Source organism: Ranitomeya imitator, chromosome 7 (genome assembly GCF_032444005.1).
Source record: "Ranitomeya imitator isolate aRanImi1 chromosome 7, aRanImi1.pri, whole genome shotgun sequence".
NCBI lineage: Eukaryota > Metazoa > Chordata > Amphibia > Anura > Dendrobatidae > Ranitomeya > Ranitomeya imitator.
The window spans coordinates 43,480,220-43,505,415 of NC_091288.1; the positions used below are offsets into that span (position 1 = coordinate 43,480,220).

A 25,196-nucleotide genomic window follows, 5' to 3' on the forward strand; every position below is an offset into this window, starting at 1 on the left:
CCTCCACTATCTTTTCCCCATTAATGAAGTTTGAGTTAGCTTTATATTCTGGACAGGATTTGTTGTCTGCTTTCCCTATGTCCATTCTGTACCTTGCCAATACCCATTGCTCGCTAAGTTTCCTATCTGTACTATAAAAGTGACAATGCTTGTTGCTACCGTGCTTTGTAGACCATCCAACTAGATTCCAAATATCACCATAATTCCAAGGAATCACCTTACACTGATGAGCAAAAGGGTAACAATGTTTTGATCTTTTGACTTTACAGTTGAAGAAAAAACTGCATACATACCCAAGTGAGTCGACCAGTATGCACCAATTTTGGGAACGTGTAGAAGAGACTAGAGATCAGATTTTGGTCGGGACATGCTTGAATCTGATCTGGTCCAGAAGGATTCAGGCAGTATTGAAAGTCAAAGGTGGATTTACAAAATAATAAAAAATAAAATTTTAGGAGTCAAACAGTAACAATGAAGAGAAATGACAAGAATCTGCATAACTAATCATTTTCAAAATAGTTTCAAGTCAAATTTATTTTAGACAGCCAAGATGATTGTCTTTATAATGATGGTAGTCTCACCTTAGTGGATGGTGAAATATGGAACCTGAAAGTCAAAAGTTCAAAACATTGTTACAATTTTGCTTATCGTTGTATGGGTTGTCAATCTTCAGGTACAGTTATATTTTTTTTATTACTTAGGCTACTTTCACACTTGCGTTTTTTTAATCCGTCGCAATGCGTCATTTTGGGGAAAAAACGGATCCTGCAAATGTGCCCGCAGGATGCGTTTTTTGCCCATAGACTTGTATTGCCGATGGATCTCGACGGATAGCCATCCGTCGCGTCCGTCGTGCACTGGATGCGTCGTGTTCAATGTAACGTTTTTTCGTACGTCGGATCCGCCATTTCCTACCGCGCATGCGCGGCCGGAACTCCGCCCCATCTTCTCCGGGACTTTACAATGGGCAGCGGATGCGTTGAAAAACTGCATCCGCTGCCCACATCGTGACAAATTTTCACAACGTGCGTCGGTACGTCGCGCCGACGCTTAGCGACGGACCCGTACCGACGCAAGTGTGAAAGAAGCCTTAAATGTATGTAATTGAGGCTAAAAAATAAATTTTGAAGTTGGGTTGTAATTTTGCACCCTTTGCCTTCTATAGCCTCTATGCTGCAATGGCCTATTACTCTATGCAGAATGACTTGAGAACTTTTTAACTCTTTCATTTCTCTTCATCTCCTGTCTGCTTGTTTATAAATACAGACCACATCAAAGTTGAATGTGGCGGGAAACAAAGAGCCTGTAGTTGACAAATTACACAAAATGTTTAATAAAACCCAATTGCAAAAGTTATTTTAAACTCTAAATACATACATTTAGGTGAAAAAAAGTCCCTAAAGGTAAACAACAACTTTAAGGTGAAAGGATTTAACAAGGGCATGTGTGAAGGGCGTGCAGAACAGTCTGAATCAGAATATTATGCTCTCTGTTGGAAAGGGTTCAGGTTTGTGTCTATCAGTTATATAACGTGTGGCTGACTGTAAGATATCCTTTGAGTACAATGATTATGATGGTTACTTTCTGTTGCTACCAGGTTTTCACATCTAGACTATAAATTTTATATTGCTAGGGACTCATCTGTGTATAGAAGTAGCAATAAATTTGGCACTCAGAAATGTATAAACGTGTAATAGTTTTATTGGCAATCCACAATATCACGTTTCAGTCTGTTTAGACCTTCATCAGAAGACTAAACAACAGCGAAACAGCAGCGCTGCTTCCACTCATCTCAAGTCTCCCCCAGACGGCAATCAGTTCTGATGAATATCTAAACAGACCGAAACGTTATATTGTGGATTGCCAATAAATCTGTTACACCTTTATAAATTTCTGAGTGCCAAATTTATTTATTGCTGCTACTGGATTACAGGTTAGAACGCTACTTGGGCACCTGGAGTGCCGTACATTCCAGCTACTTATATTTCAGGGCTATGGAGCCTTGAAACTAACAAGGATTTTCTTTTATTTGATAGATTGCTGGTTGGTGCACCTAGAACAAAGGCCTTTCCTGCACAGAAAGCTAATGTATCAGGCGGATTGTTTTCCTGCGATCTTACATCTACTGCTGCGTGCAAAAGGGTTGAATTTGACGATGCAGGTAAATTAATGGCAGCCATTTCCATTCAATCGTATGTTAAAGTATAGACGTCATTGTTCCTAATGGTAAATTACAATTACAGCATTTTAAATCTCAGACTGGTATTGACCTTATAAATGGACCAGGCTGATACTTTTAGGGGCACAGATAACACGACATAGATAAAGATCTTACAACTGCATCAGGCTCTTTCCAGTTAGTGGCCCTATTCCGGTTGGTCCCATCAACTACTGCACAAGAGGGTCCAAAGGAAATGCAAAAGGAGGGGATGAGAAATTTGCTCAATGTAAGATCATGGAACAAAAAAGGAGCCTCATAGCCTATCATTCTGAGTACCAAAATGTGCACCATAATAAGATCATATTTTGGCCTTTGCTATGAAGCACTGGCTCCACTGAAATATTTAAAGCTTTATTCCCAAGTTAGTAAGTTTTTTTCCCTATCCTATGGATAGGACATAAGTTAATGATCATCGGGGCTCCAGCTTCTAGGACTCCCTGTCATCCCAAGAAAGGAACTCTTGAACATGGGAACCAGGCTCTGTAGAGTTAAGTCTCGAATAGAGCGGAAGGTTCACATGCTCAACCTCCGCTCCAATACATTACATTCATTGTCTTAGGGACCTACTGGAAATAGCCGGGTTCTGTGTTTAGATCACATTTTGGTCTTGGCGATGGGGAACTCTCTCTTCATCATGTATGACATTGAAATACTTAATCCCTTAACCCCCGTGACATTTTTCCAGTTTAATGTTTTTGTTTTTTGCTGCCCTTCTTCCCAATGCCATAACTTTTTTTATTTTTCAATATGGCCATGTGAGGGCCTTTTTTTTTTTTTTTGCGGGACAAGTTGGACTTTTGAACGATACTATTGGTTTTAACACATCGTGTACTGCAAAACGGGAAAAAAAGTCGTTTTTTTTTCTTACCATATTCACTAAATGCTACAACTGACCTGCCATTATGATTCTCCAGGTCATTTCAAGTTCACAGACACCAAACATGTCTAGGTTCTTTTTTTTAAGTGGTGAAAAAAAATCCAAAATTTGTTAAGAAAAAAAAAATGCCGCCGTTTTCCGAGACCTGTAGCGTATCTATTTTTCGTGATCTGTGGCTGTGTGAGGGCTTATTTTTTGTGCGCCGAGCTGATGTTTTTATTGATACCATTTTGGTGCAGATACGATCTTTTGATCGCCCATTATTGCATTTTATTGCAATGTAGCGGCGACCAAAAAAAGTAATTCTGGTGTTTTTAGTTTTATTTCTCATAACGCCGTTTAGCGATCAGGTAAATTATTTTCTTATATTGATAAGTCGGGTGATTCTGAACATCGCAATACCAAATATGTGTATAGTTGATTTTTTTATTGTTTTATTTTGAATGGGGCGAAAGTGGGGTGATTTGAAATTTTATATATATATATTTTAAACATTTTGACAAGATTGACAGCAGCATTTAAGTAGTTAACAGCCGCGGGTGGATTGTGATTCCACCCGTGGCTGTTGTGGGCACATGTCAACTGTATACATCAGCGGTCATGTGCCCGGAAAGGTGTGGGCTCAGCGCCTGAGCTCGCACCAAATAGGGAAAGTCTGTTATGTGCGTACTATTACGCCACATGTCGGAAAGGGTTTAAAGGGTTATTTCCAAAATAGTTAGTTATCCCCTATTTATAGTGTAGGCGATACATTACTGATCACTAGGGGTCAAACCACAGAGACCCCTGGCAATCATAAGAACAGGGTTCTTGGACCTGGAGAAGGGACTCTGAAGAGCCCTATCTTGAATAGAGCAGAGATGCGCATGCTCAACCCATAGCACAAATTGACATATACAATACAAAATAATACAGATTTTACCAAAAATCCGTTGAGGGCTTTTTTCCCTATAATTGGTAATTGATGCAAAGGGGTTAATTAAGATGGGCCAGTTATATGTTTTTTTGTTTTGCTGTGATTTGCATAAAATTTGGGCCAAAAATGCAGTGTTTAAACAAAACCATTGCAGAAATGCAGCGTTTTTTTTTTTTTTTGTACAATGCCATAAATCTGACCCAAGATAATACACCCAAATAATAACCTGTAAAGAAATTAATACTTTATCGATTAAAAAATGAATACTTACCTCTACAGTGGACCTGTCATCCGAGAGTAAAGAAAACCAATGGATGGGTGTTAGTGTTCAAAGTCAAGGACCAGGAGGCAAAGTTGTGGTAAGTACTGTCAAAAATATTTCCCTTTTAATAAAAACTTATTGTAAGAAATTACTCTAATTTAGGAATATCCCATCATTATGCTTTAGTAATATCATTAGGACTGCTGATTATTTTGACACCATAGCCCATATTTACTAATGTATTTATCCACAAGGTATAAGAATGAGTGTCCATTGAAAGGGCGAAGCGAGGGGCGAGGTGGTGGTGGTGGTTGTGGGGTCCTGTGCAGAAACCTTCTCAAGTATTGCTCACTATGTAATATGTCGTGTGTAAACCCATAGACTTGTGCTCACCGATATGAAAGAAGGAGATTCGTGAATACGCCCCAAGAAACTCGTGATATCACCGGAAGGTGTTATGTGCTGAGCCAAGACCTCACTATCTCAGATGAAATGGATGGAGGAGACTGGAATTTTTGTGATGGACGACTCAGGGGTCATGAGAAATTTGGATCTTGTCAGCAAGGTGTTGCTGCAACCTTTACAAAGGATTATCACTATGTTGTGTTTGGCGCACCTGGGACCTACAACTGGAAAGGTATGCCGTCCCATCACTTGTTAAGCTCCTTTACGTGTGCAAGCTTGTGCTCTCTAAGAAGCTTCAGAAGATCATCTTCTCTACTTCTGAAAATTCTACGATCACATGGTGACATGTTGCAGTTGAGTTCTTACAAAATGATGATCCTTTTATACTCACAATTTTCTGAGATACAGTTGGTAAAATAAGTATTTGATGCACTGCTAAATTTTGCAAGTTTTCCCATCTACAAAGAACGGAGAGGGCTGTCATTTTTCTCTTAGGTACACTTCAACTGTGAGAGACAGAATCTAAAAATCAAAAAAACAGAAAATCACATTGTATGATTTTTACATACTTATGTCACGCAATAAAATGCAAACTAATTATTTGATGTAACCTCTCCATTCTTTGTAGGTGGTAAGACTTCCAAAATCGGCGGCAGTGTATCAAATACTTATTTTGCCCACTGTATAGAGAGAGATAGTTAGAGGGAGTATAATGGTAAAGGTCTAGATACCAAGAGATCGTGATAACTTAAAGGGAACCTCTCACCAGTTTATTCCGATATAACCCACGGCCACCACCTTTCAGCCCAAAGTGACAGCAATTCGCCCTGCAAGGCAAAAAAAAGGCCTTTTATTACACTCACCTATGGGCTGTCCAGACGGTTGGGGGTTGCTGGTCTTGGTCTGGTGCCTCCTCTCTTCTCCTGTGCTTCGTGTGGATGACGCGTCTTAAGTCAGCCACACAGCGTTCCCCTTTGCGTACTTCTCTCTGCCCTGTACTGTTCTGCGCATGCGCAGGGAAAGGCCAAAGAGTGTCGGTGCATGTGCACTGTGGTACTTTGCTCTCTGCAGGGCAAAGAGAAGTGCGCCTGTGCAGAAGACCGAAGGGGAGCACGGTGTGGATGACACAGGAAGCGTCATCCACACGATCGCAAGGAGAGAGGAGGCGCCGGACCGCTCTATTTGGATGAGTATAATAAAAGGTCGTTTTTTTGCCTTGCAAGATTAATTGGAGTATACATTATAGAATGCTGTCACATAGCGCTGAAAGGTGATGGCCTTAGGATATAGGGGATAAAATTGGTGACTGGTTCCCTTTAAAGGGGTTGGCCAGCCACAATAAAAACTTTACAGGCAGTATGGATGTCTTAAAAAACAAACAAAACCAAATCAGACACATTCTCCTGCTGTTATCCCCATGGATCCAGCACAGGATGCTCTGGTGGTACCGGTGCTGACCGGCACAGCATGTCAACTCTGATTTGCCATTGTAGGTCACCTGACCAGGTGTAGTGATTGAAGAACGTGCCTTTATGGCGTCTGCTCCCGCAGCAAACCACCTACACTGTATCCATGAGCGTAGCAGCAGGTGCGTACGCCTGATTTTGTTATATTCTTAAGCCCTCAATGCCATCTGTAAAGTTTTTGGTGAAGTTTAACAGCCCCTTTAAGGTTATAGTGCAATGTGAGGTCCTCAGGCTCTGTATCCCCCCAGTATTGTAGCTTCATATAATGCTAAATGTGACATACACTGACTGTACCTATGCAGAAACTGTACAGGGCAGTTTGTTACAAATATCTGTTTAGCATTATTAATTTATGGTGTTTTTACCCTGCCTTCCAGGAGCCATGACTAATCATTTTTCTCTAAAAAATAAACATTTGAAGGCTTGTTTTTTTTTGCAGGATGAGTTGTATTTTTTATTGCATTATTTAATGCATCATATAACGCATTGTAAAGCTTTTCAATTATTTTTATGACTTTTTATTCTATTTTTGGGGTAGGTGAGAAAAAAAATCATCCACTATTTTTTCATTTGATAAAGCACTCAGTCTTCTGGAGAATTAATGTGATATTTTAACAGTTTGGACCGTTATGGAAGTGGTCATATTGATTATGTTTTTTTTAATATAATAAATAGGAGCGTTTTTATATACTGTATACATAATTTATCTTTTGATGTTTGACTTTTTTAGAATGTTTAACCCTTTTTTCCAGTAACACTTTGAAGTTTTAAACGTTTAATTCCATGTTTTTTAATTATGCCTTGTCACTACCAGTGAGCATACTATGATGTTAGACCTGAGGTGACAGGTACCCAGCTTCTCAGGGTGACAGAGGGAGACCTCTTCCTCTGGATAAAAGCTTAGATGCCAGGAGTCGGAGCCTGTTTATTACAGCCGCCAACTTCCTTTGGGCATGGAGCAAGTTTGGCTCCTGAGCCCAGGCGATGCCCTCCTTGGCACCTTCCAACATTAATGTATACAGCAAGCAACATAGTGCCAACGGGTTAATCATCAAGCTTAGATAGCTTGGGTTGATCATAGAAGTAGATGTCATGGACATTAGCAGATGTCTGTCAATCCACAGAATGAATGGAAACAGAGGCCCTCCTGCCCCCAGGTTGGTGGGGTTTGGTAGGCTTTTACCATGTGTAAGGAAAAAAAATTGAGGTGTCTACTTCATTCTAGAGTCAGCGGAGGTTCACAACCAACAGATTCAGTGCAATGTCTTGATACATCGTTATGGTATATCATAGCAATATACCATAACGTTTGTTAGATCTACCGTCATGGCGAGGAAGATGCTCGTTGAGCATTAGAGGGGGGTCAACAAGTCTCCCTGAAAAGGTTTTTAGATACAGGATGCTAAACTAAATATTTGTCATGGATTAAATAAAGCAGGCATGTTGGCAGATATCGGACAACTACAATACTCAGTGCTCATTATATCCACATTACATTATCTTTAGTTTATGTATTCCATTACAAAACCATTTAAAGGGGTCTTCTTTGCCTGCAATAGCAGATTGGTAAGGGGCTGACTTTAAGCCGGGGGAAGGGCCGCAGCTCTCCATGCACAGCGCCGTACTCTTGGCAGTTCTGCAGCTCAGTACCATTCAAGTCAGCTGAAAGATGGCCCCCAAGCTGATCTCATATTGTAGTCCCAAAAAATACCCAAGAATAATTTTTGTTTGTGTATTTGAAACATATATTCTACTTGTTTTGTTATGTTCTTTTCCATATTTCTAGCCTATTTTAATTTGCCATTTCACTCACTTATTCAATCATTCATTCAGGTTTTGTTCGAGCCGAACACAAAAATAGTACATTTGATGACCTGTTCGTTTTTGAAGATGGTCCTTATGAGACTGGTGGGGAAACAAAACGAAATCCCGATTTAGTGCCTGTTCCAGCTAACAGTTACTTAGGTAACTATCCTTTGTATTGAGGGTGCACACACGAATACTGAGGAATCTATTAGGGAAAGGACACGTCATTTTCTTCTCTTGTCTTCGTAAACTGTTGGATTCAATGATGAAACGTTTCTTTCTTGTGTGTCACACTGAATGTTCTTCCTCTTCTGTCTTCTTGCTGTTGTGCATACACAGGTCTCCTTTTTATGACAACAATGTCCAATACTGATCCAGATCAATTTCTTTACAAATCTGAACCCCCAAATTCAAGGGGTCACAAATCGATTGATGTGTCGAGTAATAGCTACTTAGGTTTGTGGTTCACTGTGGAATGTGCTATGTTTTGTGAACTCACCCACCGTTCATTGTCATCACTATGTAGTAAATGTCAGCCCCATGATGAGTTCACCAACATGTGCATGAAATGGAACGTTCTCATTCCCATTCTTGGCTCTCAGTATCAGTTTCACTTTATGATTTTATGAAACTTTGGAAGAACCATACAGAACTATGTGAAAGAGAATCCGTCACCAGATTTTTACAACCTAATCTGAGAGCAGCCTCATGTAGGGGCACAGACCGTGTTTCCAGGGATGCAACGCTGATCTTATGAAGTTTTTATAAAATCATTGTTTTATCAGCAGAAGATTATCACTAGAGGACTATCAAGGTAGTCCAGCCACGCCCCCCCACCACTGATTGGCAGATTTTTTTTGCCTATCTACACTTTACATAGAAACCAGTGGTGTGGGCGGGGATACATTGGGCTCAGTATTCAGAGAACTGCTAGATCATAAGCAGATAAGATAGAGGTTTTAGCAAAACTGCAGAAAGCAGCCCAGTGAGTGATACATCACTGGAATCAGGGTCTCTGTCTCTACATCATGGAGTTCTCAGCTCTTGTAGCAACAACCTGGTGTCAGAATTCCTTGTGTGCATATAGTTTAGTTTTAAAGGTTTTCCTCCTGAACTTTCGATTCCAGCTTTCCTCACTGGAAGAGCATGTGACCAGATCCGTCCGTCACCTTCCTCCAATTGAAAAGCACTGCACGCGGGAGAGTTGTTTTTCTATTGGTGGAGTCAGATGGGCGGGTCTGGTCACATGTTCCTCCAGCAGCAGGCGTTCTAAGAGCAGGAAAGCTGTGCGGTATATGAGGAAGGCTACAATAACAAGAGTGAGTGGAGTAAATGTAATACTTTTATATTAGAATGTGCCACAAAATCATGCCCCCAATACATTTATTAAAATAAAGTGTACAGCCCCTTTAAAAATGCATTACATGTGCAACTATACCAATAGAGAAATAAAGAAGCACCAACACACAAGTATTTTACACCTGCTGCACATAGGACTGAAGATTCATTAAATATGGGCAGGTGTGAATGAGGTCTTACAGCAATGCAGTGGCTAATAATAATACTGAATATTACGTCAGTCCCAAGATGTGAGTAATATTTGCATTTACCCCTCTTATTCAGTTAGTTTTGTTAATTTAAGCTTGAATATTAGTATAAATATAGGAAGTGGCTAAGAACTGGGCTTTCACTCTCTGGCCGTCCCACGGACAATGAATGGAGCGAAGGCCGAGCATAAGCACCTCCACTCCATTCAATATACCAAACAATGGCGTATTTGCTTAATGTTTTCAATGAAATTATAGTTAACTGTTTGAGCCATATAACGTGTCACAGAATCAAGTAGAAGCGGTTCCCGGACTCCAAAGCCTGGTTCTCAGGACCGCTGATTGGGGCCCCAGCAATCAGTAGTTATCCTCTATCCATTGGATAGGAGGTGACTTACTATATGGAGCATAACCTATGAAATAAAATGGTTGCGAAAAACAACCTCTATCCAAAGGCATGTATCTATAGTAGTGATGGGCGAGCGTGCTCGGCTAAGGTGTTATCTGAGCATGCTCGTGTCCTAGTCGAGTATTTTCGGTGTTCTCAAAGAAAATGCTCGAGTCGCCACCGCTGTATTTCTCGCAGCTGTTTGACGGCCACAACGCATGTAGGCATTGCCTGTTTGTTAGGAAATCCCTGCATGTGTTGCAGCTGTCGAGCTCTGCATTGGGGAAAAAGTGCTTCAGGTTATGCCACTGTCTGCTTATATACCTGATTAAGGAATTTTTAGGTTACGAGGAGCAGCCCACTTGATTCCCCACTATATTAACTACAGCAGTGAGCCACTACAAACAGCAAATCTCACTTTTCCCCTGCATGTACTTAGCCACAGCTTTTCCAAGCACCTAGCTCATTGCAATATGGTGAAACCCTTTAAGAGTTTGCTCAAGTTATGATCAATTTTCTGGCCACACATCCACAATAAATTATATGGAGTCCTGTAAATGGAGAGATTTCATTATAGATCTCATTCATACAAGGTCATCTGTTCTGTCCAATATAGATGTTAATTATGTGAATCATGAAGGTGATTGAGAAGGTTTGTATTTCCTACCATCCTGCATGTCAGAATACCCTTTTACATTTTACCCACATTACATACAGTATGCACTATCACAGTCTTTTTACCCTTCTTAATTTTTTATTTTTTTGCTCCTGTTTGCAGGTTTTTCTTTGGATTCTAGTAAAGGAATTACGTCACAGGATGAAATGACATTTGTATCGGGTGCCCCAAGAGCCAATCACAGTGGAGCCGTGGTTCTTCTAAGGAAGTTTCCGCCCAATGAGAGAATGCTGTCTTCCGAGTTTGTCTTTGAAGGGGAGGGACTGGCTTCTTCATTTGGTTATGATGTAGCGGTAGCAGATCTCAACGGTGACAAGTAAGATCATTTGTCAATGGGATTCTGAATTAAGGCTCCTAAAAGTGCATCGTGTCCTGTTGATTTTGCTGTGTTGTTGGCTGCCAAAGGCTGAATGGGTCATAGACGCATCCTTCACCTCTATCAAACCTCAGATCCCTAATCTTTTCCTTGAAATTAATCTGAAATGAAAGAAGCTTGTCTAAGGGTATGTGCACATGTCAGAATTTTCTAGCAGAAATTTCCTGACAAAAAACGGACCTTTCTGCCAAAAATCTGCATGCGTTTTTTTGCGTTTTTTTTTTGCATTTTTTTGCGCGTTTTTTTCTCCAATGCATTATATAGCGGGAAAAACGCGAAAAATCCGCAAAATTAATGAACATGCTGCTTTTTTTTTTGCGGAAAAATACGCATCATGTGCACAAAAGTTGCAGAATGCATTCTAAATGATAGGATGCATATGTAGGCTTTTTAAATGTGTTTTTATAGCGTTTTTATCGCAAAAAAAACGCAAAAAAAACCTGAACGTGTGCACATACCCTAAATGAAAGTGCTGTCCAGTCATATTGTAGAACAGGAGACGTTTTGCAGATTTATATATAGTTTATGTATAAAAGATCCAGGATAACTTGTAACCTATAGATTGAAATGCCTGCTTATTCGGGACTTAGGAGTCCAGTGGGTGAGGTTACTGAATAATTGGCAGATTTGCCTTCTATGCACAAAATAGAAAGATAGTCGGCAGTCATTGATTGAGGACACCCATTGAACTTCCACAAAATATGTGCTCAATACCCCCCATAAAAATTATTAATAATAGAAAATATATTAATCTATTTAGTTTCTCCTGAACTATATCAAGCTGCTGGCATTTCAGACTGAATGTTTAACATGACAATTTCCCTTTAAATATCTTCTTCTGTCATTAAGAGAACCATTTAAAAGGGTTCTACAAGAATGTAGTAACATGGCCTCCATCACATAATTCAAATGGCAGCCTGTCCTCGTCACGTGTCAGGAATGGGCTGAGGTCTGAAGAAACACAGTTGCTAAGACCAGTGTCTCAAATGACAAGACTAGTAACTAGTAAGCACATGTACCTCAGTGAGACGAGGAGAAGGAATGTGACATCAGAGGACTTAAATCTTCTTGACTGACTGAGCACAGATTTTTAGATTTTTTTTCTCTATCCTCAGTCCTCCTTGCTAAGTCAGCTGAATACCAGATTTGTCTTAATCTGTCACACACTTTTATGGGAGTATATGATACAGCTCCTCTGTCAGTTGAGACACTGGTCTAGGGAGCTGTGTTTCTGCAGACTGCAGCCCTTCCTGACATGTGAGTAGGGTGGGCTACCATTTGAATTATGTGACACAGACCATTCTATTACATTATTGGAGAGCCCCTTTAATGTCTCTAGATCCATTGGTTTGTCTACCCCCCATGCATTATAATTTTTGTAGTCCTGTTTCTGTTCATTGGGTATTCTTCTCATGTCTGCTTTTGTGGGTTCTCCATTTCCTCAGTATGCTTGTCTTTTAATAAATGCAGAACCACATATCTTCTTAAATAACCTTCAAAATGTATGTTCTTTACCATAATACACCTATTTTCTACTCTCTTTTCATGAACTTGAAGACATTAGTCCAGCTCTAATTCCCCTCTTCACAATGTAAAGCCTTCCTTTCTCCCTAGCTAAAGGTACCTTCACACATAACGATATTGTTAACGATATCGTTGCTATTTGTGACGTAGCAACGATATCGTTAATGAAATCGTTATGTGTGACAGCGACCAACGATCAGGCCCCTGCTGGGAGATCGTTGGTCGCTGAATAAAGTCCAGAACTTTATTTCGTCGCTGGACTCCCTGGAGACATCGCTGGATCGGCGTGTGTGACACCGATCCAGCGATGTCTTCACTGGTAACCAGGGTAAACATCGGGTAACTAAGCGCAGGGCCGCGCTTAGTAACCCGATGTTTACCCTGGTTACCATCCTAAAAGTAAAAAAAAACAAACACTAGATACTTACCTACCGCTGTCTGTCCTCCAGCGCTGCGCTCTGCACTCCTCCTGTACTGTCTGTGAGCCAGAAAGCAGAGCGGTGACGTCACCGCTCTGCTTTCCGGCTCCCAGACAGTACAGGAGGAGAGCAGAGAAGCAGAGCGCAGCGCTGGAGGACAGACAGCGGTAGGTAAGTATCTAGTGTTTGTTTTTTTTTACTTTTAGGATGGTAACCAGGGTAAACCGGGTTACTAAGCGCGGCCCTGCGCTTAGTTACCCGATGTTTACCCTGGTTACCGGCATCGTTGGTCGCTGGAAAGCGGTCTGTGTGACAGCTCTCCAGCGACCAAACAGCGACGCTGCAGCGATCCGGATCGTTGTCGGTATCGCTGCAGCGTCGCTCAGTGTGAAGGGGCCTTAACTTAGACCCCTATTGTCTTCTTCCTAGAAGCTTATTTTCTTATCAACCCTCCCCCAACAACAAAAAAAAAACTTGTATACACTGGCACCTCCTAAAACTTTCGTTTGGATCTTAGCTATCTCATGATTGTGTATTTTTATTTTACACTGTTTTTCCCATTGCCAACTTGGTTGCTGTGGCCGATTTATCTGTCGTCAGCAGCTTCTTTTCTTCCTTTTCCTAGTTCCTGTTTTACTTACAAAAGCTCCATTAAAATTTCCGATAGCGTCAAGCTACTCTGATTTTTCACTAAAAATATTCAGGTAGACATGTCTATGTTATTGTAAAAATCTTCCAAATGCATCAAATGCTGCAGTAACTACTTATATGGTGAAGATCCTTTATGACTGATGATGTCTACCAGTGACAAAAACTTGCAGAAAAATTATCACTATATTGAAGGGTAAAATAAAAATAAGACTACTGAGTCTTCTTGGGTCCAACGCTGCCTCTTCTCTGTTGCTCCAGTGATTGTTTACAGGCTTCAGCATTGATAGAAAATTCAACATTCCGGGGCACCAGAGAAAATGGGGATAAAACATAACCTTTATTCCATTATTTCATCCTTAAAAATCACATGGTGAAGTACAGCCATTTTTATTGCACTTCTGGCCTGAAAAAGGCCTTTTCGGGCCAAAATAGGGATTTTTGTGTACTCACCGTAAAATCCTTTTCTCCGAGCCACTCATTGGGGGACACAGACCATGTATCCTGTTCTGCAGCCAGGCCTAATGCCGGACATTTTGCTTCACTTGTCTACCTCAATTGTACTTCGCCATGTGATTTGTAAGGATGGAATTATGGAAGAGAGAGAGAGAGAGAGGGAGGGAGGTAGGGAGAGAGGGAGGGAGAGAGAGAGAAAAAAACAAAACAAAAAAAAAACGCATTGTCTTTGCACTGGGTTTCGTGTTTCGGTCGATCCTCGACTTTTCGCCATAATCGGCCGATTTCACTCGACTCGACTTTTGAGATAGTCGGGTTTCGCGAAACCCGGCTCGACCCTAAAAAAGTCAAGGTCGCTCAACCCTAGCAGTGATATCAAGACTACTGTGCACATTACCATTGCAGCCAATCTAGATAGCATGAGCTGCCAAACTCAATGATCGGCAGCAGTGGTCATGTGCATTGTAGTCTTGACTATACCACTGCAGCCGGTAAAAAATCACCAGAGCAGTGGTGATCATGAGACAGTGGTGTACCCAGAAAGGGCTAAGAAAACCCATTTAATTATAAGACAAAGACAATTACTACCATGCAATGTCCTGTGATCTAGCAGTGTGTGGCAAGTTATACTAAAAGGGTTTTTACGAGACCATATAAAAAATTTGACTCAGCATTTATATGGCAAGACTGTCTGCAGCAGTGACATGCTGTCTACACATGTGCGCGTTGCAGCCAATCACTGGCCTTAGGAGTCTGGCAGTGGAGGGAGATATATTATTATTTTTATTATTATACATGTTTATAGCGTCATTTATTCCATGGCGTTTTACACGTGGAAGGGGCAAATATAGACAAGTACAATAAACATGAACAAAACAAGGCACACACAAGTACAGGAGGCGAGAGGACCCTGCCCGCGAGGGCTCACAGTCTGCAGGGGATGGGTGAGGATACACTAGGAGAGGGTACAGTAACAAGTGAATGTATGTTTGTTTTTTTAATTTTCTCACATTGCCTGAACTTGGCCACATTTTTTTTTACGATCTCAGAAAACCCCTTTATGGAATTTCCTCTGGTGGATTTGTGTTCTATTTTTAAAGGATGTGATTAAAACCTTGCCATTAGGGAGCCTGTGGCTAGTCTGTACTAATGAGAACGCACCACACACACCGATGACAGCAGCTGATAAGAACCTTGGCAGCCGATAACAGAGACCCTCTGTCTAACACAATGCTGGAGATATATTCCTATTAAAAGCTGCAGACATCACATCCTTCCTATTAGTCATAATCTAATTACTCTGCTGCGTAAATGAGCTTCATGTAAAGTAGAAGTTTCTACCAATGGGAAGCAGGTTTTTCTATACTGAACCAAAAATGAATCGCAAAAATTGTTGTAATACATTCCACGGAAATAAAATAATCGACAGTCCACCTGACAGTATAAGTTTTTTGCTTGAAAGCGTTGACTTTGTGCTTTATGGATTAGATTCTCCATTTTAGAGAGTTTTGTGAATGAACACACAAAATGGCAATAATAAACTTCCAATAATTTTAGATGATGCAGTGATGATCATGAACATTTTTTGATGGGAGACCATTTTATTGGGTTGTAGTAATGTTTAATAGTCCTCATGGTCATCAGTGATGCCTATATATTACATTCTATGGCCCCGATTCATCAAGACCGGCCTTGTGTACTTCAATCTTCATTAACAATGTGTTGGAGTAAGATGTGCCTCTTAATGATTTTGCACAACTTTCAGATGCTGTGCGCTATCTCAGTATTCCAGTTATGGATGAATTTTTTTGGTGGCGCTTTGTCACATCCCCTTTGCCCATATTTCAAAAAGTTAGTGCAGCTTGCCGGGGTTGATGTAAGAATGCCAAAAGTTTTCCAAAAAGTTTGCGACGTTTCAGACAGTTTTATGCCAGAATTCTGGCAAGAAAACTGTTTGACCAATCAGGGACTGTGAGCAAAGAAAAATCACTACAATGGAAATGAACTGTGATATCAGACACAGAACGTCAACAACTATGGCATTGTTTTTGGAAGAAATCAGCCGTGATAGAAAAGAACATCTACACAGACACATATTTTAACAAAAAATAGTCTTTGATAAGGAAAAAAGCATGACAACGTATTGCCTGCTACTGATGACTCAGGTTTGTCTTCTCCAGGTGGCAGGATATAGTTGTTGGCGCACCTCAATATTTTGACAAGGATAACAAAGACATAGGAGGAGCTATGTATGTGTACATAAATAAAGAAGGAAAATGGGAGGACGTTAAGCCAATCCGAATTACAGGCCCCAAGGATTCTATGTTTGGAGTTTCTGTGAAGAACGTGGGAGATGTAAATCAAGATGGATACCCTGGTAAGAAAATCTGTGATTTATGGTGTAAAATTTCTGAGCGTATCTCAAAACCAAATCATAATATTGGCTCCACAGTGGTGGATGTCTCTATAGGTAGGGGCTAACATACCATTGGTGCAGGAATTCGTATCCATTCTGTCCTGCAGAGATCTGCTTTCCCGGCCTATCATCTGCCCGCGGGTGATTACACCCTTCATTCCTGTCCTGAACTTAGGCTCCAGTAGCTCAGGGTGCTTTCACATTGTGTTCAGGTACCTGTTTGATGGTCCCTTCGGGGCTTACGTCCGAAACCCCCGTAAAATGGTATTCTAATGTTATGTGTCTGCGTGTCCACTTCCAGTAGACATCCAAAAATTATGCATTAGTCTACGGCTCTGTCAGTACATACGCTCGAATCCCATTTTGTGGGGGGTGTAGGGGTTCCACTCACTCAGCTGCGACGGCTGACACTCAGGAGGCAGGTTCCTTTAAAGTTCACTGGGTTTATTGCTCCATAAACCATATGACAAAACAACAGAAAGCAAATAGCCTTTGGTTCAGGCAAAGAAAAACAAGTGTCCAGTTCATCCGGCTCAGTCCTGAAGCCGTAACACACTCAGGAGGGTTTCACCTCCACACATATCTACCTGTGTTAAGCATTAGGCTTTCTTTTATATGTCTAACCACACCCAGAAGCCATCACATGACCAGACATGTGGTTGTGACATCACCACAGGTCCTGAAACACATATAGGTAGCTATGGTTACATCACAGCAGCAAGCCATCTATAAGACACATATCTCCCATCGATTAGACATCCTTTAGCTACGCTACATACCTCCCCCCTCTGCCTAAAGCCGTGGGGCTTGGCACTTTCTCCCACTAGACAAGGGATTCTTGACAGGGCATCAGCATTACCGTGCAGCTTTCTGGCCCTATGTTCCACATGGAAACAGAAGTCCTGCAGGGCTAAGAACCAACGGGTGACCCTAACATTTCTACCCTTCGTTTCCCTCATCCACCTAAGTGGGGCATGGTCGGATATCAGTCTAAATTTACGTCCCAGCAAATAGTACCGTAATGTGTCGACTGCCCATTTTATGGCCAAGCACTCCTTTTCAACGACTGAGTAGTTCTTTTCAGACGAGGACAGCTTCCTACTCAGATAGAGAACAGGATGCTCCTCTCCATGTAGTTCTTGGGAAAGGACTGCTCCCACCCCAACATCTGAGGCATCTGTTTGAAGAATAAACTCTTTCTTGAAGTTTGGGGCCATCAGAACGGGTTGCTTACATAAAGCCTCTTTCATTTCTTGGAAGGCTGAATCTGTTTCTTCGGACCACTTAACCATTACTGATTTTGTCCCTTTTAGCAGGTCAGTCAGAGGCGCCGCCATTGTGGCGAAGTTTGGGATGAACCTCCTGTAATATCCCACAATTCCCAGGAAGGCTTTAACTTGCTTCTTGGAAACTGGTTTTGGCCATGTTTGAATTGCCTCCACTTTACTGATTTGGGGTTTTATTTCTCCATGACCCACTATGTATCCAAGGTACTTAGCTTCTTCTTTACCCAATGCACACTTCTTCGGGTTTATTGTAAATCCGGCCTCTCTTATAGCATCAAACACCGCTTGGACTTTCTCCAGATGACTCTCCCAGTCCGGGCTAAAGATGACGATATCATCTAGGTACGCAGCAGCGTATGCCTTGTGGGGTGCAAGGACTCTATCCATAGCCCTTTGGAAGGTGGCCGGAGCTCCCTGTAGGCCAAATGGCATCCGGACATACTGGAAGCACCCATCTGGTGTAGAAAACGCCGTCTTCTCCTTGGCTTCGTGTGCCATGGGGATCTGCCAATACCCCTTCGTCAAATCCAAGGTGGTTATGTACCTGGCGGGCCCAAGCCTTTCGATGAGCTCATCAACGCGGGGCATGGGATATGCGTCGAACTTAGAGACCTCATTCAACTTCCTATAGTCGTTGCAAAATCTCCACTCCCCATCAGGTTTTGGGACCAGGACAATTGGGCTCGACCAACCGCTCTTGGATTCCTCAATGACTCCAAGCTTCAACATACGCTCCACTTCCTTGGAGACTATTTCTCGACGGGCCTCAGGAATTCTATAGGGCTTCACGTTCACGCGCACATGGGGCTCTGTCAGGACCTCATGCTCTATGACCTTCGTGTACCCAGGCAACTCGGAAAACAGGTCCCTGTTTTTCTGGAGTAACTCCCGGCATTGCTGTTTCTGGGACTCCGATAGCGTCTCCGCTATAGTAACCGCTCCAACCTCATCTTCTGGGTTGCTTAACAACGATGGAGTTACTGTCGGCTCTCTATCTTGCCACGGCTTGATAAAGTTGACATGGTATACTTGGAATGGTTTCCGTCTTCCTGGTTGGTGAATTTTATAGTTTACTTCACCAAGTTTCTCGACAACCTCATATGGCCCTTGCCATTTGGCCAAGAACTTGCTTTCCACTGTCGGAACTAACACAAGAACTCGGTCTCCCGGATTGAATTGCCTCACTCTTGCAGACCAGTTGTAGACCCTGGCCTGAGCTTCTTGTGCTTGGAGAAGGTGTTCTTTCACGATAGGCATCACCTTTGCAATCCTCTGCTGCATCAGGGCCACATGCTCAATGATGCTTCTGTGGGGCGTGACTTCGGCTTCCCAGGTTTCCTTGGCTATATCCAGGAGTCCTCGTGGATGTCGGCCATACAGAAGCTCAAACGGTGAGAAACCTGTGGAGGCCTGTGGAACTTCACGAATGGAAAACATCAAATAGGGTAAGAGACAATCCCAGTCTCTACCGTCTTTCTCTATAGCTTTTCTCAGCATGCTCTTCAGTGTCTTGTTAAATCTCTCAACAAGGCCATCTGACTGGGGATGGTACACCGAGGTCCTCAACTGGGAGATTTTCAGGGCTTTGCATAGTTCCCTCATCACCTTGCTCATGAAAGGTGTCCCCTGGTCAGTCAGGATCTCCTTCGGCAGACCTGTCCGGGAAAAGACATGGACCAACTCGCGAGCTATGCTCTTTGAAGAAGAATTTCTCAAGGGAATTGCCTCAGGATAGCGTGTGGCATAGTCCAGGATGACTAATATATACTGATGGCCCCGGGCTGATTTAACTAAGGGACCGACCAAGTCCATGGCAATTCTCTCGAATGGCACCTCAATAATGGGCAGTGACACAAGGGGGTTTCGGAAATGAGGAGTGGGAGCAGTTAGCTGACATGTAGGGCAGGACCTGCAATAGTTCACTATTTCCCGGTGGCACCCAGGCCAATAGAACCTCTGCACAACCCGTTCCTGCGTTTTTTCCACCCCTAGGTGTCCACCCAAGATGTGTGAATGGGCCACGTCCAACACCTTCCGTCTATATGGACCCGGCACTACCAACTGCTCTACCAACTCCTCCCTTATTTTCGTGACCCGGTACAACAACTCCCTGCTCATTAGAAAATGGGGAAATCTTGTGTCTGCCCCCGGCTCCTGTACCACCCCGTCAATAACTGTGACATTATTAAAGGCTTCCCTCAGAGTGGGGTCCCTATGTTGGGCAGTCCCAAAATTTTCACCGGATACCTCTAACTCCAGAATGTCAGATGCAGGGGACACTTCCTCCTCATCTCCAGCCAGGACACAAAAAGGAAACCTGTCTGACTCTGGGTGTGGCACCACCCTTCCAGGGTTCACTGGTTCCCTACTCTTGCTAGGGAGCTCAGAACCTTTCCCTCACAAATCCCAAAACAAACAGAAATCCCGGCCAATAATTATAGGGTGCAACAAGTCCTGAACGACGCCGACTATGTGGGACTCCGTGCCACATGTCGTTTCAATGTTCACACTGGCCACAGGGTAGTCCTTTGCATCACCATGTATGCACCGCACTCCGACCTTCTTTCCCGGGAGCAGGTGGAGAGGAAAAGTGGCCCTCACCAGGGTCACTAGGCTCCCCGAGTCTAACAGTGCCGTTACTGCTCGACCGTTCACCTTTACGGGACACGCTTGAGGTCCCTCGTTGGGCGGAGAGTTCACACTGCAGGCTGGATACGCATAGTATGAACAACGGCGTCCCATGCTGCAGTCCATCTGCTCAGTGGTCTGGGAACAACGGGCAGCTATATGTCCTGGCTTGTGGCACCTCCAACAAATAATATCACCCGTAGGGACCTTGGGCAGCACCTCCCCCGCCCTTGGTGACCTTGGACGCGCCACCCCTTTTTGGGGCTCAGCTCCCTTCTGGGACCCCCAGTATGGCATGGGCTGCCTCCTGAAGGAGCCTTCCAACCCTTGGTATCTCTCAACCAGTCCGATCAGCTCGTCGGCATTCTGGGGATCACCCTGGGCAACCCAAGTCTGTATAGGCCTCGGGAGGGAATGGACAAACCGATCCATCATCACCCGTTCTACCATTTGAGCAGGCGTAGATGACTCTGGCTGCAGCCATTTCTGGACCAGGTGCAACAGATCAAACATTTGGGAACGAGGTGGTTTGTCCCGGTGATAGCCCCAGGAGTGAACTCGCTGTGCCCTGACAGTCAGTGTCACCCCCAAACGTGCGAGAATCTCGGCTTTCAATTTGTGATACTCTTTGGCATCCTGCAAGGTCAAATCATAGTACGCCTTCTGGGGTTCTCCTGTCAGGTATGGCGCAAGTACCTCTGCCCACTGCTCTGGCGGAAGTTTTTCCCTCTCAGCGACCCTCTCAAACACCGTCAGGAAGGCCTCAACATCATCCCCGGGAGTCATTTTCTGCAATGCGCGTCTTACCATCTTCCGGACGTGGGTGTCATCAGCCAAACCTGGGGTTGGGGCGCTCGCCTTGCCCTGGATGGCGGTTGCCAGAAGCTGCATCTGCTGCTGATGCTCCTGCTGGCTCTGCTGCATCTGCTGCCGTTGCTCCTGCTGGTTTTGCTGCATCTGCTGCCGTTGCTCCTGCTGGCTCTGTTGTATCTGCTGCATCAACAGCCTGTTGGTCTCTTGCTGCCTTTGCTCCTGCTGGACCAAGTGTTTCAGCAAGTCCTCCATTTTCTCCGGCAATGCTTGCTGGCTTGCAACAGCCTTGACCCAGGACATTCAAAAATAAACTCACGTCTCCGCTGGGAACGCTGCTCGCATGTCTACCACCAATTGTAGGGGTTCCACTCACTCAGCTGCGACGGCTGACACTCAGGAGTCGTGTTCCTTTAAAGTTCACTGGGTTTATTGCTCCATAAACCATATGACAAAACAACAGAAAGCAAATAGCCTTTGGTTCAGGCAAAGAAAAACAAGTGTCCAGTTCATCCGGCTCAGTCCTGAAGCCGTAACACACTCAGGAGGGTTTCACCTCCACACATATCTACCTGTGTTAAGCATTAGGCTTTCTTTTATATGTCTAACCACACCCAGAAGCCATCACATGACCAGACATGTGGTTGTGACATCACCACAGGTCCTGAAACACATATAGGTAGCTATGGTTACATCACAGCAGCAAGCCATCTATAAGACACATATCTCCCATCGATTAGACATCCTTTAGCCACGCTACAGGGGGTTCAGACATAAGCCACGACGTGCCACCGAAAGAGTGACTGAATGCAACGTGAAGGCACCCTCAGTATCTAGCTTCCTCTATTGGCGTATTCCTTTTTTGTTTTGCCTGTTATTGACCCGGCTTGCCTTCTCGTATATCCTGATCTCTCCGCTCCTGACCTCAGCTATGAATTCTGAACCTGTGTTGCCTGCCTCGACCTCGGACCATCTCACTACGCTTCTGTGTCGCCCACCTGTAGCCCGTAGCCGAGTCTCTAACCCTCCAGTCAGCTGCTGCAGTCCCATGAACTGCCCTGGAGTGGTACCTGGTGTCTACCGGCGGCCCTGTCTATACTCGCCATCAGAGCCTCTAGTGACTACCCAGTAGACACTTAGTCACACCCCTCCAGGGTAAGCCTGGCCCATGGTGCAGTGGGACCACACCCACCAGCGTTATGATCTGTATTTTTAGTTTCCATTGGACACTGAGTAATAACAATGGATTTCAGGAACTAATTTATTTTGGGACCTTACAGATTGTATTTTGTTTGCATTAGACATTGCAGTTGGAGCGCCATACGCTGATGGTTATGGAAAAGTTTATATATATCATGGTTCCAAGGATGGCATCAACCTTGAACCAGCACAGGTAAATTAATCTTAATTTTACACCAATTGTTGTCATGATTCTAGTGCAGATTTATTCATCCTTCGTTATGGACATCGCTCATGCCTATTGAGACAAAATATATTTGGTTGTTTTCAATCGTGAATGTTTGCACATATACTGTAACAGTTAAAACAGTGTTTCCCAAACTCTAGTCCTCACGGCCCCCAACAGGTCATGTTGTCAGGATTTCTGTGGTATTGCACAGGTAAGAGAACCTGTGGCAATTTCTAATGCCTTGATGATAATTCTATCAAATGTGCAATACTAAGGAAATCATGAAAATATGAACTGTTTGGGGAAGGTCATGAAGACTAGAGTTTGGGAAACACTGGGTTAAAGGGTTATTCTCATCTTCATGAAGGGGTATTGTTGGACAGTGCTTGTAAATATGAGCAGTTTTTTCCTTTTATTTCTTGTTAAAAAAAATTCAGCCAGTCTTGAGATATTAACACTTTACTTTTCTTTAGAACTTGTTGCCTTGGAGACCGACCAATGCTGCAACACAGCAGAACATGTGCAGTGCTTACCAGCTGTTTTCTAATGAGCTTGTAAGCACTGTTTTGAAGCTAACCAGGATTGCTGTCGTGCACTGTTACATCCTAACCTGGCCAGCTTCAGTGCAGTGCTTACAAGCTACACAGAAGTGGTGGTCGGTATCTTAGGCTACGAGCTGTAAACAAGAGTAAAGTGTTAATATCTCAAGAGTGGCTGTAAGTTTTACTAAGTAGTAAATTACGAAAGTGCTTGTTTTCACAAGAACTATCTAACGATATCCATCTATGAAGGTGGAAATAACCATATAAAGCAGTTATCAGCTTTAGGAAAATGTCTTTAAAAGAAGGAATAACTTGAAGTTCCTGAGCACCAAAGCAAAATCTGTACAGGGCTCCCCACTGACTATGTACCACCACGTATAGCAGAGGACCCTTTCGTCCTTTTAGGGTTCAGGACGCTGGTAATGACTCCACCACAATAGCTACATCCCTTCTCCCAGCTGGCAGCACTGAGCCTCCAAGGTTCTTCAATCAGCTGATTGTTGCTACATGCCACTCCATGTCCCTCCTTGGAAAACTGATCTTCACCATGAACTGGACTGTTGTGAAATACATGGCTTGGGCTAGATGATGACTTTGCCTGTATAGTGTTATCTAAAGCTAAAAACGATCAGCATTGCTTTACACAATGGACAATATTTATTAAAACTGATCTAAAACTTTCTTACATGTAGATCATTGATGGTCGGAGCACAAGCACCAAATCCTTTGGTTACTCAGTTGCCGGAAATATGGATATAGATAAGAATTCATATCCAGATATTGCAGTGGGATCTTTGTCAGATTCTATAAGTGTATTCAGGTAAGGTAAATCTATCTTTCTGATCTGTACGAGTGCATCCTGCAGAATTATGAATTGCTTATTTTGTGGACCTTTTTCCTTCGTAGGTCGCGTCCAGTGGTCAGCATCCAGAAAACAATTGAAGTGACACCAGACAAGATAGATTATAATAAGAAAAATTGTGTGGTGCCCAGTGGAATCTGGTAGGCTATATATCAATGGCTTTGTAATAGGATTTTATAAGGAAATTGTACAAGACCTTATCTCAGACACTTTTCTATTTTCCAGTTTGACGGTAAAAGTCTGCTTATCATATACAGCGGTACCTAAAGACTACAATCCAAGATTAAGTAAGGACTTTTCAAGGATTTTGTATTTACATAATTCTTCAGAGCTGCTAGTTAAGTTCTCATATCTTGTCCAACTTTCCTTCTTAAGCTCTCGCTTACACACTCGAAGTTGAAAGTGTAAGACAAAGCCTGGGTCTGCCCTCCAGAATTGCCAATTTACCAGGGCCGGTGACAAACACAATGGATCTTAGAGTACAAAACCAAGTCAAATGTTCTGACACCATTCTCCATCTACAAGTAAGTGGAACTTGTGGGACCGGCTAATCTATCTAATGTGTATGGGACCTCTGACTCATTTGATACATGATGTCGGGGAACAAATTATCGACCATATTAAATCTTGTTAACTTGCAATGCTCCTCTGGGAAATTAAATATGCAAATTGCCTCTTCTGAGAAAAACTACTTCCAACAGGTGGCACTATAGAGTTAAGTCCTCTTTTTCTCAGAAGAGGCAATTTGCATATTTAATTTCCCAGAGGAGCATTTCAAGGCGAATAAGTCTCCTTACCTTGACAAGCCAGGTGGTATGTCACGCTCCATAAGGAGAAACGTTACCCCTTAGAGCACTGATAACAATATTTTTTGCAATATTATTAAAGGGCTTGTCCTATATTTTTTTCAGGAAAATAAAAGACAATGGTATTCGCACCTTCCAGCTTTCTGTGGATTCAGCAAAGGCCACTCTGGAAGTCTGTGTCAGTTCCGGAAGCGGTGCCTGTTCTATCCGGAAGTCAGAGGACCGCTGCAACCTCTGATGATGCGCTCCTCTTCTCACATGACCTCTGTAGCGGTCCTCTGACTTCGGAACTGAGCAGGTATCGCTTCTAAAATGGTCCCAGACCTCTGTATTGCCCTGTGCTGGATCTTTGAGGGAGCTAGAAGGTGAGTATGAAACAGTTTTTATTTTAATTAGTGATGAGCGAGTGTGCTCGTTAATCGAGATTTCCGAGCTTGCTAGGGTGTTCTCC

General features: G+C 43.0%; 1 protein-coding gene across 2 annotated transcripts in view; it reads left to right on the top strand.

Moving 5' to 3' along the window:
- ITGA6 (integrin subunit alpha 6) overlaps positions 1 to 25,196 on the top strand; it is an 84,946-nt gene that overhangs the window by 36,998 nt on the left and 22,752 nt on the right. For both annotated transcript variants that reach the window (XM_069733148.1, XM_069733147.1), the window contains exons 2-12: positions 2,037 to 2,161; positions 4,294 to 4,373; positions 4,658 to 4,913; positions 7,981 to 8,112; positions 10,667 to 10,880; positions 16,168 to 16,364; positions 22,429 to 22,520; positions 23,770 to 23,897; positions 23,984 to 24,079; positions 24,165 to 24,226; positions 24,315 to 24,463. In XM_069733148.1, the coding sequence (XP_069589249.1) occupies positions 2,037 to 2,161; positions 4,294 to 4,373; positions 4,658 to 4,913; positions 7,981 to 8,112; positions 10,667 to 10,880; positions 16,168 to 16,364; positions 22,429 to 22,520; positions 23,770 to 23,897; positions 23,984 to 24,079; positions 24,165 to 24,226; positions 24,315 to 24,463 (1,531 nt within the window). The remainder of the gene's footprint in view (positions 1 to 2,036; positions 2,162 to 4,293; positions 4,374 to 4,657; positions 4,914 to 7,980; positions 8,113 to 10,666; positions 10,881 to 16,167; positions 16,365 to 22,428; positions 22,521 to 23,769; positions 23,898 to 23,983; positions 24,080 to 24,164; positions 24,227 to 24,314; positions 24,464 to 25,196) is intronic.